General features: G+C 45.3%; 1 protein-coding gene across 1 annotated transcript in view; it reads right to left on the minus strand.

The window, feature by feature from the left end:
- Positions 1-1,214: 1,214 nt before the first annotated feature.
- LOC128503833 (protein eva-1 homolog C-like) overlaps positions 1,215-16,284 on the minus strand; it is a 29,637-nt gene continuing 14,567 nt past the window's right edge. Inside the window, exons 6-8 of the mRNA XM_053474029.1 lie at positions 16,057-16,128; positions 6,698-6,787; positions 1,215-1,811 (exon numbers count right to left, since the gene is read on the minus strand). Coding sequence (XP_053330004.1) covers positions 1,423-1,811; positions 6,698-6,787; positions 16,057-16,128 — 551 coding nt within the window. The 3' untranslated portion in view covers positions 1,215-1,422. The remainder of the gene's footprint in view (positions 1,812-6,697; positions 6,788-16,056; positions 16,129-16,284) is intronic.

The following is a 16,284-nucleotide window of genomic DNA, read 5'->3' on the forward strand; positions in this document are numbered from 1 at the left end:
AATGGCCAGGACACAGGGATAACAGGAGCTCACAGGAGTAACAACTACCTGTTATGTAATTGATAATTAGGTATGCAGCAGTGACACCTAGTCATACCTACAGGGGGTCTTAAGACAATGGCTAACTCCCACAATAACAGGGGAAACACTTCACACCTATACAATTAACAATGCTAAGACAATCAGCCTTCTTCCTACCACAGGATGTCCAGCTGACGTTACAGTTTTGAGACACTGAGTGCTAAAACATGGGGAACATCAGCAGAAACTGAACCCCTGTATTCACACACAGAAGTCTCTACAAGGCCTGGGCCCATAGTCGATAGGGAGGAGGCTGGCTCTCAGGCCTCTCCAGGGGCCCCAGTGATGGAGGGTTCTGTCACAAGCAGGATTAACTTTTTCAGCAATTTGAGCAACAGTAGCTTGTCTGGATTTCACCAGACGTGCCAGCCTTCACCCCGTGCACCAATGAGCCTTGGCCGCCCATGACCCTGTCGCTAGTTTACCCCTTTTAAAATTCTGATACAAAATGAATGTGTTCTGTTTTGTATAGTTATGCGCAAATGTACTAACGTTCAGGGCCGGCCCGACAATGGAGCCGAGTGGGGCAACTGCTCCAGGCGGCACTTTTGAAGTGCCGCCTGTCACTTTTTTTTTTTTTAAGCGGAAGAGAGAGAGAGGGGTGCCGAGTGGTTTTCGGTTACCAAGTTCTCTGTACCCGCTCGGCGCCCCTCTCTCTCTCCTCTGCGGCGAGTCTCCCTGTTCGGTCTCGGTGCCGGCATTTTAAACTTCGCCCCAGGCGACATTTTGTCTTGGGGCGGCCCTGCTAACATTAACAGCAATTGTGTCTGAGGATAGAAAACATCATATATTTTGGATTCTCAAACATGCCATTTGTAACTTAAGAGTTTTTCTTTACGTGTTTTCTTGTTTTCACCTGAGCGAGTCCATAATACCTGCATTCTATCATTTAGACTGTTTTCTTGCTAAAAATCCATATAACTTATTCTATTTGATTTCCATAAGTAAAATATAAGACCTTTGTTGTAGAGCAATATAAATTGATAGAAAAAAATAATTGCTGATGAGGTTGATCATGCAAAAAATGTATATACTTGAAACTGTATTTGTTTAAGCGTCTTATTTTACCTTGATTCTGGTTTATCATGCTGAATTCATATTCACATTTAGAAAATGCTACAGGATACCAAGTGCTGATGGAAAAGAGGATTCTTGAATTTTCAACCATGAGTGATTTAGCAAGTTCTAGTCACAGTGAATTAACAATTTGCATTGTTTTTTTAATTGTCAGTATGGGATGCACAAATACAGTATGCTAGAACAATAGTAATGATAAAATATGGTGAACTACATATGTAAGTAAAGAAATGAATACATATCAATTGTTAGATCCATGAACTACTAGTTGGTCTCTGTGATATCATTGGTAGCATAAAGATTGTTTTCTTTGTGCAGCCAAATATCACTAGTCTCCTGGCCCTTAACTTCTTTCACACCTTCCAATGCAGCAGTTAACTCAGGGCTGAATATGTTGTCAGAGTAGTTATAGTTGTTGCCGATTCGTAAGAAGGAGGATTCAGAAGAGCTATCTTCATTATTCCCATCATCTCTTATTCTAAGCGCCACCATTTTTAATTCTCCATTCACTTGCTCATCATCATTTTGAGTATCAAAAAAAACCCCTTTCATGTCCCGAAGCAACATTACTTTTGGGGTAAATATTAATATCAGAATAACTAAACCTGTAGATACTCCACAAAGAAAATAAAGTGCTAGCTTCTCTGGCACATCTGGGAATAGAAAGACAACAACATCCTGATTAGACATAGTATGCAGCACATAAATGAAACAGTAAACAATGACATGAAGCTGTGTTACCAGTGACAAAATTTAAACTGTAAACACAATCACAATATTTATCTGATGTATACAACTGTTAAATGTAGGATTGGGTAAAGTGTCCGATCTGTTTTAATGGCTTAAAATCTGCAGCAATTTTAATTTGTTACAGATATATTTGTCTTAACATATGCCATGCCAATTTTCTGTATGTGGTCCCAAGAATCATGTTAATATGAGAAGCCAATATTAAGGAAGCATTTCGAATTAATTTAAGAAATTTGGAAAACTTGGTCATTACCCTATTTTAGGGTAATTTGCACAAGAATCTGGTTCATTAGCCTAAACCTCCTCTAAAACATAGGTGATATTAATGAATTATGAAAATCTCCACATTTAAATTTATTTTAGCTACTGCTTTTTTTGATGTGTATTTTATATTGTAGGGGCCTGCATCTTAATTGTAGTTATTTTAAAAGAGACACTCACAGTATGCACACAGAGAACGGACACACATAGTAAAAAACTACACACATAGAAACATTACACATCTGTACACACACTGTATACACACACGGTACCCGCCTGTAGCTGCTGGGGATATTTGGCTAATTTGCACTGTGAGCAGTTCTCAACTGCAGGTCAGGACAGTAGAATTTTCCCTATGAGAGCTAATTGGAACAAACTGCATTCAGCAGAATGGGATGGGAGCAATTCCAGATGCTAAAAACGTATACCTAATAAATGTTTATAATTTGCTTGTGGAATATGAGCGGTCTGTGTCATTAAGGATAAGTAACCTATCTGGAGCTGTAAACTTCTTGAGCCTTAGCAGCATTTTGTCACCTGGAGTTTATTTTGATGCTACAACCATGGCAACAAGTAATCTTGTTACTGAGTTTTTGCCTCTCACAAATGAATTTTATGATGAGTTAGTAGAGAAGGTAAGATTTATTTACAGTCTACTTGCCATTATTTTGCACTTGTAAAGTGTCATAATACTCAGCTGTAAACCAGCCATGGCTAAGTGTTTTGAGAGTGGTTTATGTATTTAACTTCTGTCTGTGCAATTGCTTCATCTATTACTTCCCTTTGTGCCACACTCAAGTTGCACTGCAATGTGTGAGTTAGCTGGAAAAGCTATATATCATCTTTTTTTTGAAGTAGTAGGTCATGAATGGGTGAAGATGTGATACAGCGGGATTAAGGACTGCAATTACGTGGTCACGATCAGAAAATGCATACTACGCATTGGCAGAATTGTGCACATAAACAGTAGTGCTGCCAGTTTCAGTGACATTCTACTTCCCAAGTTCCACCCTCCGATGTCCTGATTCGCCGAGGGTAGAAGTTGGGAAGAATGGAATGGTGCAGCCAAAGGGTTAAATTAAGGGACGAAGTGACTTTCTACTTTTTCCCTTGGAGCAGCAGCTAGGTGACAACTGTTGCCTGCCACCTGTACCATGGCATGGCTTGAATAAATTATGAATGTTTGTTATTTGTATTATGCTGCGGTAAGGAGTTCTGTTTTCTCTCTAGCATTGGGATATGCCTGTTTTTGTTTTGTCACAGCTTTGGCGTGGGTCCCCTGGCCAGTGCAGAATAGGAGGGCAAAATGACATTTTGTCCAAAATGGGCTTGGGGAGGTATGTCTCACAGGCGTAAACTGAGGGCACTGTGTCAGCGCTTGCAGTGACATCCTCTACCCCAGTTGGGGGATCGGGAGAGGACGTCACCGCAAACACTGCCAAATTGCCCTCAGTTGGTGCTTTCAGTGGTGTCTTCTTCCCACATGGAGGGATCAGTGACACCATTTTGGCAGAAGTTGCCGAGTTATGTCCGCAGAGATGTACACAATGAGAGAAGATTAAGGATTGAAAATAGAATATAAAAGATTGAAGAAGATGCAGAAGCAGAATAAGATAGAGAAGAAGATGCAGTAGAAGATGCAGAAGCGGAAGTGGTCTGCAGAAGCGGAAATGGTAGGCAGAAAAGGTAGAGAAACATTTAGAGAGTGTATGAGAGAGTGTTAGTGAATGTGGACCTACGAATGTTCGACCAAAATTCTGAACTTTTTGCTTCGGTAAATTTTAACAAAATCACCTCAGTTTCACAAGAGGAAGTGTGTAGAACAAGAACACACTAAATTCAAAAGACTTGAGACAACTAACTCAAATGAGTTGCATGAAAGACCTGACCACTAAGTTTTATGACCAGCTCTACTCACAGACCTGGCAAATAACTCAACAATTATCATGTGCATGTCACAGTTGGTCTAGTGTTGTGAGCTCTCTGTCTTTTCACCGTTGATTGTGGGCGGTTCTTTGAAGCTCCACCTTGCTCTGACCTATATAAGCCTGCAGCCTGGATTTGCCCTTGTGTTTTGCTTCCTGCTACCAAGTGCATCCCGTTGTGTCTGGCTTCCTCTGACTACCCTCCTGGCTCCTGATTCCTGGCATTCGTATCCTTACTTCACTGATCTCTGTACTCCTGATTCAGTCCATCTGGTTTCTGGTCCCTAACATTACAGCAGACTTTCTGAACTTGACAGCAACTCAACCAAACTTGAGGTTTGAATTGCCAAACTCAATAGCATGTCAGTTTTTCATGGATAGATGAGTTGCTGTTATAGATGGTTAAGAGTGTCAAGTCATTTCATGTTATGTCGGATAAGTTACTTTTATAACACAGTTACGAAGGAGTAGCAGCAGTAGGGCACTGGACAGGCAATGGCAGACAGGCACATCCAGATGGTACAGGAGTGATTTTTCCCAATATTATAAAGTGTTAAAATAAATGATCCCCCAGAGTAAAGAAGCATGTAGAGAAGCAACAGTAGTAGGGCACTGGTAGATAGACACATACAGCCACATGGTACAGGACAGATTAATTAATGAAGGAAATAGATCAGCAGCATTAGAACCTCACTCACTGTGAATATTGAGCGCTGGGTAACCTAATTTGGGTAGATTGACTTTCCAGGAAGCCATCTGCTCCCTGAGGTGCGGGAGAGCTGTGTTCTGTGGGGGTTGAGTATGTTGCCGTCAGTGAAAAAACCCTCTTGCTGGTGGTTTACCATGAAAGTACCTTACTGGTTCACCAAGGAGAGGGCAGGCCAGATAACAGTTTTCTGGTCCCAATAAATTAGAGGGTCAGTAGTAAGAGGTAGCATCAGTTCTTCATAGCTGCTGCTCTGGTGAACCTAGTGCTGCTCTGCATGGGTACAACGGATTAGGAATTGGGCATGTGCTGCTTCTAAGAGTTTCCATTTCCCAAATTTCTAAATCCAGGTCATTGTCGTCATCAACATTGTTAATGATGACATCCTTTTCTACTTCGGAACAAGGTGGTGTAAGACCCACTCCTTCTTGTGTGTGTCTTGGTATGTATGTGTGTCTGTTTGGGTATGGTAGTGTGTATATGTCTGGGTGTGTTAGTGTGTGTGTAAAAATGTGTCTTTGGGTATGTTTGTGTGTGCCTGGATATGTTAGTGTGTGACCATGTGTCTTTGTCTGGGTAGGTGTGCTTGTGTCTGGGTATATTTGTGTGCGTGTGTGAACATGTATCTTTGGCTGGCTACGTTAGCATGTATGTGTGGGTATGTTAGTATGTAAATACAGTGCCTTGCAAAAGTGTTCCCCCCTCCTTGGGATTTTTCCTATTTTATTGCATTACATCCTGAAATTAAAATGGATTTGATGGAGGTTTGTATAATTCGATTTACACAACATGCCTACCACTTTGAAAGGCAATATATATATATATATTTTTTATTTTGTTCTTCTAATTACATAAGACATTTCTTTGCAAAAGGGTGTGTAATCATAGTCCTATTGCATGCAATAAAACATAAAGCAAATGAGAAGAAGACACAAACATAGACATAAATGTTTAAAAAAAATAATAGGCAAATATGCATGGCTGATCCCATTATATGTTCAATCTAATTTAATTGTTTTTATTGTTGTTTCTTATTTTTATTGCACAAAATAATTTTTTAATAATTACCGTATTTGCTCGATTATAAGACGAGGTTTTTTTCAGAGCAAATGCTCTGAAAAATACCCCTCGTCTTCTAATCGGGGTCGTCTTCTAATCAGACCTCAAATAGAGGTCTGTTTATGAGACTAAGATCCAGATCCCCCGCACCGCTGCAGGGGACCTGGATCCTCCTGTCCCCCCTCCCCCATTTAACACTTCCCCATTTAACACCCCCCCACACACACACTTACCGGTGCTTCCTGCTGTATTGCCGGGGCAGCGGGTTGACGTCTACATGATCCGCGTAGACAACGTCCGCTGCAGCCGGAAGGAGGTGTGGCTAGCAGCGGGGGTTGTCTGCGTCCGTCGCACAGACCTTCCCCGACTGTCAGAGATCAGAGAACTCTGATCTCTGACAGCCAGGGAAGGTATCTGTGTGTTGATTGTCTAATTGTGTTGGTGTGAGTGTCTGGATGTGTGTTTTAGTGCTGATTATCTGTGTATGTGTTTGTTAGCGTGCATTTCTGGGTGTCTGGGTGTCTGTTAGTGTTAGTGCTCCTCCCAAGGTGAGGCTCTGGATCCACACCTGGCTGGTAGCACATGTGTATTACTAAAGCACAAATTAACAGTAATTAAGAACAATAGATCTGGGCAGAAATATTAAAGATACCAGCAATGTACAAGGTTCTTTTACTATGTACAACCTTTGTTGTTGCACTTCTTATGCAATGTGTTAAAGGTAAGGTAATACAATGACTCTTTTTCCATGAACCGCAGTTGCTTTCTTGGGGCCTGGAATGCTGACTTTATATATCATTCCAGCTTTGAGCACAAAAAGAATCCCAAAGTCACCTACCATGAGTTAGTGTAAAGGTTTCCAGGCAGCTGTTAAGAATCATCATATTTGCAGTTAGTCTGAAGCGTCGGGGACCTTTGTACCAGCCACCTGTGGCAAGGGCACAGTTCAAAGTAATACAAGAAATAATTAAATTTAGAGTTTCTAGATTTGTTTTACAAAAAAGTACCAGTAGTTAAGCATTTGTTCAAATACAAACACTAAAATACACCTCTCCTATGTCAAATAGCTTAAACTAAGCAGATAATAGAATGGTCCCCGCACTTTTTTGGACCGATCCTATGCAGCACCCTACGCAGTTCAGCAAACTCTCCCCTAGTCTCAAGTGCTTTAGAAAATCTCTAAACCTCTTCAAGAAAGCCTACCAATTTACTTACCTCCTACCACTGCTTTAACTTTCTTAGTCTTCTCTTAGGTGTCTCCAGTCATGCGTGTAAGGACTTACCTGCCTCTCCGGTCCCGCGCCGTGGCCTGTCCCGCGACGATTCCTCCTCGGCCGGCTTCCCGGGCAGCGAGTACCACCGCTACCCGGTCGGCAAGCAGGTAGCACAGCGCCAGCGTGTGGTCAAAACATAATATTACATGTTACATCTGTAACGTGTTCTTATAACCTCGGGTGACCTTCTTAATGCAGGACACACCTCCACCTGTCCCTATTTAAACCTGGACTTCCTCTTCTGGGTCACCCTTGGTTGGTGTATTCTGTGGTTTTCCTGTGCGACTTGCTGTAACTATTTCTTCGTTTGACCCAGCTTGCTGACTTTGCTCCTGTTCTCTGATTGTTGGTATTGGCTCAGCTTGTTTGACTACTCTTCTGGATTTGATTCGGCTTCCTGCTTTACCGGTTACCAGACCTGATTCTCGGTTCCAGCTCTCCTGGCTACTCCTGGTTCCTGTTTGCCTGGCTCACTCCGCCATTCGGGGTCCTCCTCATCCAATCGTTACAGTACCAAGGGTCACCATGGACCCCGCGGAGATTGGCCAGAAGATGTCTACCTGTGAAGCCCGTATTGAAAGTCTGGATCTTCGCATGGACCAGTTTGCTCAGGCTTTGCAAACACTCCTGGCGAGGACTGATCCAGCTGGTGGTCCTCCTCCTGTGCCTGCTGCTGCACCTGTTGCTGTTCCACCACCTGCTGACCCAGGTCTTCATACCCTCCATTTACCGCCTCCTCCCAGATATGGAGGAGATCCTGCTACCTGTCGTGGATTCACTTCGAGATGTCTCCCTACTTGTTTCCTTCCGATAGAGCCCGTGTGGGGTATGTCATCTCCCTACTCACTGACAGGGCTCTGGCCTGGGCAACTCCTCTTTGGGAACGCAATACTCCAGTGGTCATCGATTATACTGACTTTGTAACCACTTTCCGTCAAGTATTTGACAGGCCAGGTCGTGGCCATATTGCCTCATCAAGTCTCTTCTCACTGCGTCAGGGTACACGCAGCTTATCTGACTATGCCATTGAATTCCGTACCCTGGCTGCAGAAGTGGCATGGAACAACGACGCCTTGGTTGCTGCCTTCACTAATGGCCTATCTGACCGCCTAAAAGATGAGGTGGCTGCCCGGGACCTGCCCACGGACTTGGAAGAACTCATCGCCTACATTGGCCACATTGATCTGCGCCTCCGGGAACGCCAGGTACAGCGAGATCGCCAAAGGAGGGCTCCAGTGCGTTTTGCGCCACGTCCGGCTTCTTCTGACTCTGCTTCTCTTCTGCCTGAGGAGCCCATGCAGATTGGCTCCACACATCTCTCCGAGGAGGAGAGATCCCTCTGGCGCCAACAGGACCTCTGTATGTACTGTGGCAAACGAGGATATTATGTGCGTTCCTGCCCTGTGAAGCCGGGAAACTACAAGGCCTAAAGAGGGTTGGGGTACCTCCTCTAGGCCTTTCTGCTGCCTTTCCCCATGACCGGTCGCCTCGTATTTTCGTGCCTACATCTCTCACTGTTCAGGAGAGCACAATTCTGGCTCCAGCCCTTATAGACTCTGGAGCTGCAGGAAACTTTATTGACCATGACTTCTGCAGGCTCCACAATATACCCTTGCAGGAGAAAATCTCCCCGATCTTCGTGGAGGCCATCGATGGTCGACCTCTTCAACCTGCAGCGGTGACCCACGAAACTACCCCACTTCATCTCAGAGTAGGGGTTCTCCATACAGAGACAATAACACTCCATGTGATAACTTCTCCGCCTGCCCCCATTGTCTTGGGCTACCCTTGGCTGCAGCTGCATAACCCTGACATCGATTGGTCTACCCGTGAGATCGCTTCCTGGCGGTGCTCCTCCTGCATGTTCCCTCAACCATGCATAGTGAAAATCGTCTCCTTGGATACCACCACCCTACCTCCGCAATACCAGGAATATGCTGACGTGTTTGATAAGAAGGAGGCTGAATCCTTGCTTTCTCACCGTCCCTATGATTGCCCTATTGACCTGCTTCCTGGCACCGTACCCCCACGGGGCAGAGTGTATCCGTTATCCCCAGCCGAGACTGAGGCAATGGAGGCCTATGTCAGAGAAAACCTCCAAAAGGGCTTTATCCGCCGCTCCGCTTCTCCCGCCGGTGTAGGCTTTTTTTTTGTGTCCAAAAAAGATGGCGGTCTACATACGTGTATAGACTATCGGGGCCTCAATCGAATCACCATTAAAAACACATACCCCTTGCCACTCATTACCGAGTTGTTCGACCGCCTGAAGGGATCGAAGGTGTTCACTAAATTGGACTTACGGGGTGCTTACAACCTCATTCGAGTATACAGTAATGCCATTTCGGCTCTGTAACGCCCCAGCAGTATTTCAGGAATTCGTTAATGACTGTTTCCGGGACTATCTTCACCAATTCATTGTCATCTACCTTGATGACATGCTTATCCACTTGCCGGACCCGATTTCACATCGGATACACGTAAAAAAGATCCTGGCACGCCTTTGTGAAAACCGTTTATACGCTAAACTGGAGAAATGCGTATTTGAAGTTTCCCGGGTACCCTTCCTTGGTTATGTCATTAGCGGTACAGGGTTCGAGATGGATCCCGACAAGCTGCATGCCATTCTGCAATGGCCTCAACCACAAGGACTGAAAGCCCTCCAGAGGTTCCTCGGCTTTGCTAACTATTATCGACGATTTATCCAAGACTTTTCTAAGGTTGTGGCTCCCATGACCGCGCTCACTAAAAAGGGGTCTGACTGTCATAATTGGCCTGCCTCCGCTGTTCAGGCCTTCCAGAAATTGAAGAATCTGTTTGTCTCTGCTCCGGTCCTCGTTCACCCTGATGTCTCTCAACCTTTTAGTATTGAAGTGGACGCTTCAGAAATCGGCGCTGGAGCGGTCTTATCTCAACAGAAAACATACGAAGGTCCGCTACATCCTTGTGGGTTCTTTTCCAAACGCTTTTCTCCTGCGGAGAGGAACTATGACATCGGCAACCGGGAACTACTGGCAGTCATCCTCGCCCTTACTGAGTGGCGTCATCTCCTAGAGGGTTCCCGCATACCTGTTACTATTCTCACAGACCACAAGAACCTCCAGTATATTGCAGATGCCAAACGTCTAACCCCCAGACAAGCACGATGGACTCTCTTCTTATCACGTTTTAATTATGTTATTTCCTATCGCCCGGGGTCTAAAAATACCAAGGCCGATGCTTTATCCCGTATGTTCTGCACAGCCACAGAGGAAAAACCAGACCCGGAATCCATCGTCCCTGCTAACTGTATTGTCTCTGCTGTATCTCTAGTTGTTGCTTCTCCCCTCCTGCAACGCATTCAAGCCAGCCAACCGTCTGCTCCAGCCCATACCCCACCTGACAAACTGTTTGTGCCTCCTGTGTACCGTGAAAGGATACTTCAGGTACACCGTTCCACAAAGTTTTCAGGCCACCTTGGTCTTCAACGCACCAGCCAGGCCCTAAGCCGCGGTTTCTGGTGGCCGTCCTGGAGACAAGACGTGGCTGATTACCTCAGATCCTGCCGCATATGTGCCACTACCAAGACCCCCAGGACTCCTCCAGCTGGTCACCTACAGCCCCTTCCGGTGCCTTGTCATCCCTGGACCCATATTGCCATGGACTTCATAGTGGAACTTCCTCTATCCCATCGCTACACCACCATACTCACCATCGTGGACCGTTTCTCCAGGATGGTTCATTTTGTTCCGCTAGTTAAACTTCCCATGGCCAGAGAATTCGCAGACATCTTCATGAGAGAAGTTGTTAGACTCCACGGAATTCCCCAGGACATCGTATCTGACCGTGGTGTCCAGTTCATCTCCCGGGTTCTGGAGGTCCTTCTGTAAAGCCATAGGTATCACCCTGTCCTTTTCCATGGCTTATCACCTCCAAGCCAACGGGGCAGCGGAACGCTCTAATCAGCGCCTTGAACAATATCTACGTGCTTTTGCTAATGACAACCAGAATGACTGGGCTGACCTCCTCCCACTTGCGGAGTTCGCCCTCAATAACTCCGTGCAAGGCTCCACCCAACACACCCCCTTTTATTGTGTCTACGGTTTCCACCCAGTTGTTTTACCTACCGACACCCCAGAGGTAGGGGTACCTGCTTTGGACGCACACCTAAAACACCTGTCTTCTGTTTGGTCCTCTGTCCGCTCTGCGTCCATAGGTGCTTCTCAGACACAAAAGAGGTATTATGACCGTAAAAGGTTACCTGCCCCTTCCTATATGCCTGGAGACAAGGTGTGGCTCTCTACCCGTCACATACGCCTTCGCTCTCCTTCGCAAAAACTGGCACCATGCTATACTGGACCATACTCCATCCTCCGCCGTATTAACCCTGTCACATATGAACTGAACCTGCCACGTAACCTTCGTATTCCTCGAACGTTTCACGTCTCCCTCCTGAAGCCAGTGTTGTTCTCCCATTTTACCCGTCCTCTGGCCAGCCCTGGTCCCGTTTCTGTCACCTCCTCGGAGAACTACGAGATCCGTTCCATCCTCGATTCCCGCATCTTCCGGGGTGCTCAGCAATATCTGGTTCACTGGAAGGGTTATGGACCTGAAGAAAGATCTTGGTTGCCCGCCTCCGAAGTCTGCGCGCCGCGGCTGGTTCGCCTCTTCCATTCCAAATACCTGGGAGGCCGGGCAGCGGCCCTGGTCGCCCTTCGGGTGGTTCTCGAGGGGGGTGTACTGTAAGGACTTACCTGCCTCTCCAGGTCCCACGCCGTGGCTTCCTCCTCGGCCGGCTTCCCGGGCAGCGAGTACCACCGCTACCCGGTCGACGTCTTCACAGGTAGCACAGCGCCACCGTGTGGTCAAAACATAATATTACACGTTACATCTGTGACGTATTCTTATAACCTCAGGTGACCTCCTTAATGCAGGACACACCTCCACCTGTCCCTATTTAAACCTGGACTTCCTCTTCTAGGTCACCCTTGGTTGGTGTATTCTGTGGTTTTCCTGTGCGACTTGCTGTGACTATTTCTTCATTTGACCCGGCTTGCTGACTTTGCTCCTGTTTTCTGATTTGGCTCCTGTTCTCTGATTGTTGGTATTGACTTGGCTTGTTTGACTACTCTTTTGGATTTGATTCAGCTTCCTGCTTTACCGGTTACCAGAGCTGATTCTCGGTTCCAGCTCTCCTGGCTACTCCTGGTTCCTGTTTGCCTGGCTCACTCCGCCATTCAGGGTCCTCCTCATCCAGTCGTTACAATGCACTGTACTCTCCAGTGCTAAATCAGCTTATTCACATTTTTTAAACAATGGAGTACAGTTGTGTAGCTGGCCTGCCTTAGGCATATGCACTTTCACCTTGTGTGCAAAATATCCGCACACCTCCTTGTAGATTGGAAGCAAGACCTTCTTCAGCTTTTGTTTTTGTAAGCCCACAATGCATTGTGGTGCACCACTTGTTACATCGGGTTCGCTCACAGTACAACAGTGTGTTGTAGAATATGATGGTACTATATAAACTAATAAATAATAAACTATTAGACTTGTACATTCTGATTTGCACGAATTGCTAATTTACCAAATTTGTTAAATTCATTTGTATGAAGCCCCTAAAACGAGGCCAGAATCGAATCGGACGAAAACAGATCAAATCGCTCTGAATTTTTCTAAATTTGTGGGTCCACATTCACTCACAGTCTATCACACTCGCATTCTCATTCACTCTCTCTCAAGCTCTCTAAATGTTTCTCTATCTTCTCTGCTGACCGCTTCTGTCGAGCAACTTCTTCATATTCTATCTTATCCCTTCTCCATTCTATCTTAAATCTGGTATTTTCTTTCTTTGTCCACATCTCTGAGGACACAACTAGGTGGGAACGTGCAGCGACGTCGTCCCCAATCCTCTAATCGGGGAAGAAGACGCCACTACCCATCCTCCAATTGAGGGAGAGGATGTCCCCGCAAGCGCCGCCATATTGTCCTTAGTTTACGTGAGGACAGAATGACGGTGCTTGCTGTGACGTCCTCCCCCAATTAAAAAAAGGAGAGCGTAAAGAGAAGATATAAAAGAGGAGAAAGGAAGAGAAGAAGATGCAGAACAAGAAGTTGTGAGACACAGAAACTGAATGAGTCGTCAGAGAATGCAGAGAGACAGAAAACACGAGAGAGTGAACAAAAAGAGAGTGCGAGAGTAAATGTGGGTGTCGGACAACAAATTTGGTTCCTGAATTTTAAATGGTCCCCAATTTTCATCCAAACGGAATGGGCAGGAAATGGAATTTGTTGTCCAAAAACAAATGGGCCAAATTTAAATAATTTTGGACCTCAACATTTTAGGAATGGCGCTAAAGAGTATGGAGAGTATGCTGTTGGCATGTGTGTTGGCAGTTTCAATTGCATTTTATATTCCAGAATCTAAGATAGTATGTCTAAACAATTTAATATTTTGAGGTATTCATGTTGCATAAATTTCCAAAAGTCACAGCATGTGCAATGTACTTAGAAGTCACTGTGAAGGGAAACTCTCACACTTTAAATTATTTAAATATTTGTACGGTACTGATGGATAATCTGGCTGCTCCACTGGCTGCATGGCAGAAGCAGCAGAGTTACTGCCCTTGGTAGACTGCTGCACAGCAGGATCACATAACACTATGTTATATGACCCTACTACTATGTGGTAGCTCCCACTGCTTGCAAGCACCTGACTGACAAGCTGATATTGTGTGTGTGTGTGTGTAGCCATCAAAATCCATGTGGCAGAGTCTTAATCAAGTACTGGACCCTACCTGCACTACGAATGGTAAGAATGCAGGAAAAGCAGATATCTCAGAAATTGTATGGGGAAAATAGGAGGGAATACAGGAGAAAGTATTTACTTAGAAGAGAAGTTGGGAGAGAATAGAATTTCAAGGGAGGAGACGGGAGTGTAAATTGAGGGGTATTGCTGAGTGGCACAAAGGGGTTAAAGAGATGCTTCTTGTTAAGACTGCACTGTGTGCACTTATTGATTTAAGCTCTATAGCTTGGGATCATAGGCCTATATGTTATCGTTAATCTTGTATTCAAATCTATCTTGTTTTTGACTAATGTACTATTCATAAAATACATTTAACCTAATACTTTACCTCCAATTTAACAGTTTGAAATATGCCCTATTTTGCAAACATAAAAACTCCCTGTGCTTAATAAACAGAACTAGTTGATACCCTTTGCCACGGCAGTGTAAAATTTAGGGCTGCAACTAACGATTATTTTAATAATCGATTAGTTGGCCTATTATTTTTTCGATTAATCGATTAATCGGATAAAAAATGCAATTTTTTATTTATTTAAAATAATGTAATAAAAAACGTACAATTTACACTTTCATCTCTTTATTGCAATGGCCTCTCGCTATTCACCTTCTTATTTTATTGACATAATAATAAAAGCTACAAGAACCCAAACACAGTGTACAAAGTTATCAGTAAATATTAATTCATATGTTAACTTTTTTCATATTTAATAAAAACTGAGAAAAAAGCCTTGTTTATATTTTCTTTTATTTACCAAACTGCCCCCAGTTATGCACATCTGACCCCCAGCTTGCCACTCTGCCCCATATATGCCTTATACCTCTTATATGCCAGAGATTCCACTGTGCCCCTGATATGCCACTGTGCCCCCGATATGCCTTATACTCCTTATATGCCAGTGATATCCAACTGAGCCCCCTGATATACCTTTTACTCCCAGATATGTCTTATGCCCCCCCTGATTCTGCCTCCCTGAAATTCATTATACCCCCCATACACCACTATAACTCACCCATACACCACTCTGCCTCCTCCCCCTCCCATACACCACTCTGCCTCCTCCCCCCTCCCATACACCACTCTGCTTCCTCCCCCCTCCCATACACCACTCTGCCTTCGCCCCCTCCCATACACCACTCTGCCTTCGCCCCCTCCCATACACCACTCTGGCTCCTCCCCCCCATACACGACTCTGGCTCCTCCCCCTCCCATACACCACTCTGCCTTCTCCCCCTCCCATACACCACTCTGCCTCCTCCCCCTCCCATACACCACTCTGCCTTCTCCCCCTCCCATACACCACTCTGCCTTCTCTCCCTCCCATACACCACTCTGGCTCCTCCCCCCTCCCATACACCACTCTGGCTCCTCCCCCCTCCCATACACCACTCTGCCTCCTCCCCCTTCCCATACACCACTCTGCCTCCTGTCAGGCAGAGTGGCGTATGGGAGGGGGAGGAGCCAGAGTGGTGTATGGGAGGGTGGCTCCCATACACCCCTCTGACTCCTCCCCCTCCCATACACCACTCTGCCTCTCTCCCGACTCCCTGGTATTTTGTGAACCTCCGTTGCAGTAACGGAGGCTGTCTGTGCGATGCAGACCCCCACCAGCTGACAGAGAGGATGATCCTCTGCAGGAGACCTCGATTCTCTGTCAGCCGGCGTGGGTCTGCACGATGTGCACAGACAGCCTCCGTTACTCACCTTCACTTACGCTGAGGCTTCTATGAAGCTGCAGTGAAAGTGCCTGTCAGCAACGGAGGTTCACAAAATACCAGGGAGTCGGGAGAGAGGCAGAGCAGTGTATGGGAGGGGGGAGAAGTCAGAGGGGTGTATGGGAGGGGGGAGAGAGACGGAAGTGAGAGACCGGCCGACAGTGAGGGGAATCCAGGTCCCCTGCAGCGTCGCAGGAGATCTGGATTCTAGTGTTATAATCCGATCTCTGTTTGAGGTCGGATTATATAAGGATAAAATCGATAAAAATCGATTTGACTAATCGATAATGAAAATCGTTGACAACGAGTTTCATTATCGATTATTATCGATTTTATCGATTAGTTGTTTCAGCCCTAGTAAAATTATTTAACCAGACAGACCAGACAGAACTAAAGTGATCACTTCTATACAATATGGCATGCTCTTACCATGACTGAAATCTGAAAGAGAAAAAGGATCTGAAGATGAGTCCCCAACCTCTTCCAGAAGACGCCTCGGAACTGTGGTCAAGAAACATACGGATGAACATTATGAGCAAAACTCATAGAAAACCTATTTACAGAGGAGAGCTGACAATGCGAACAGGGAGGCAACTGATGAAAGATGCTAGCCTTCCCCTGACTACATAACACCATCACAAACATGCGATATAACTT

Source organism: Spea bombifrons, chromosome 8, assembly GCF_027358695.1.
Source record: "Spea bombifrons isolate aSpeBom1 chromosome 8, aSpeBom1.2.pri, whole genome shotgun sequence".
In the NCBI taxonomy this organism is placed as follows: Eukaryota; Metazoa; Chordata; class Amphibia; order Anura; family Pelobatidae; genus Spea; species Spea bombifrons.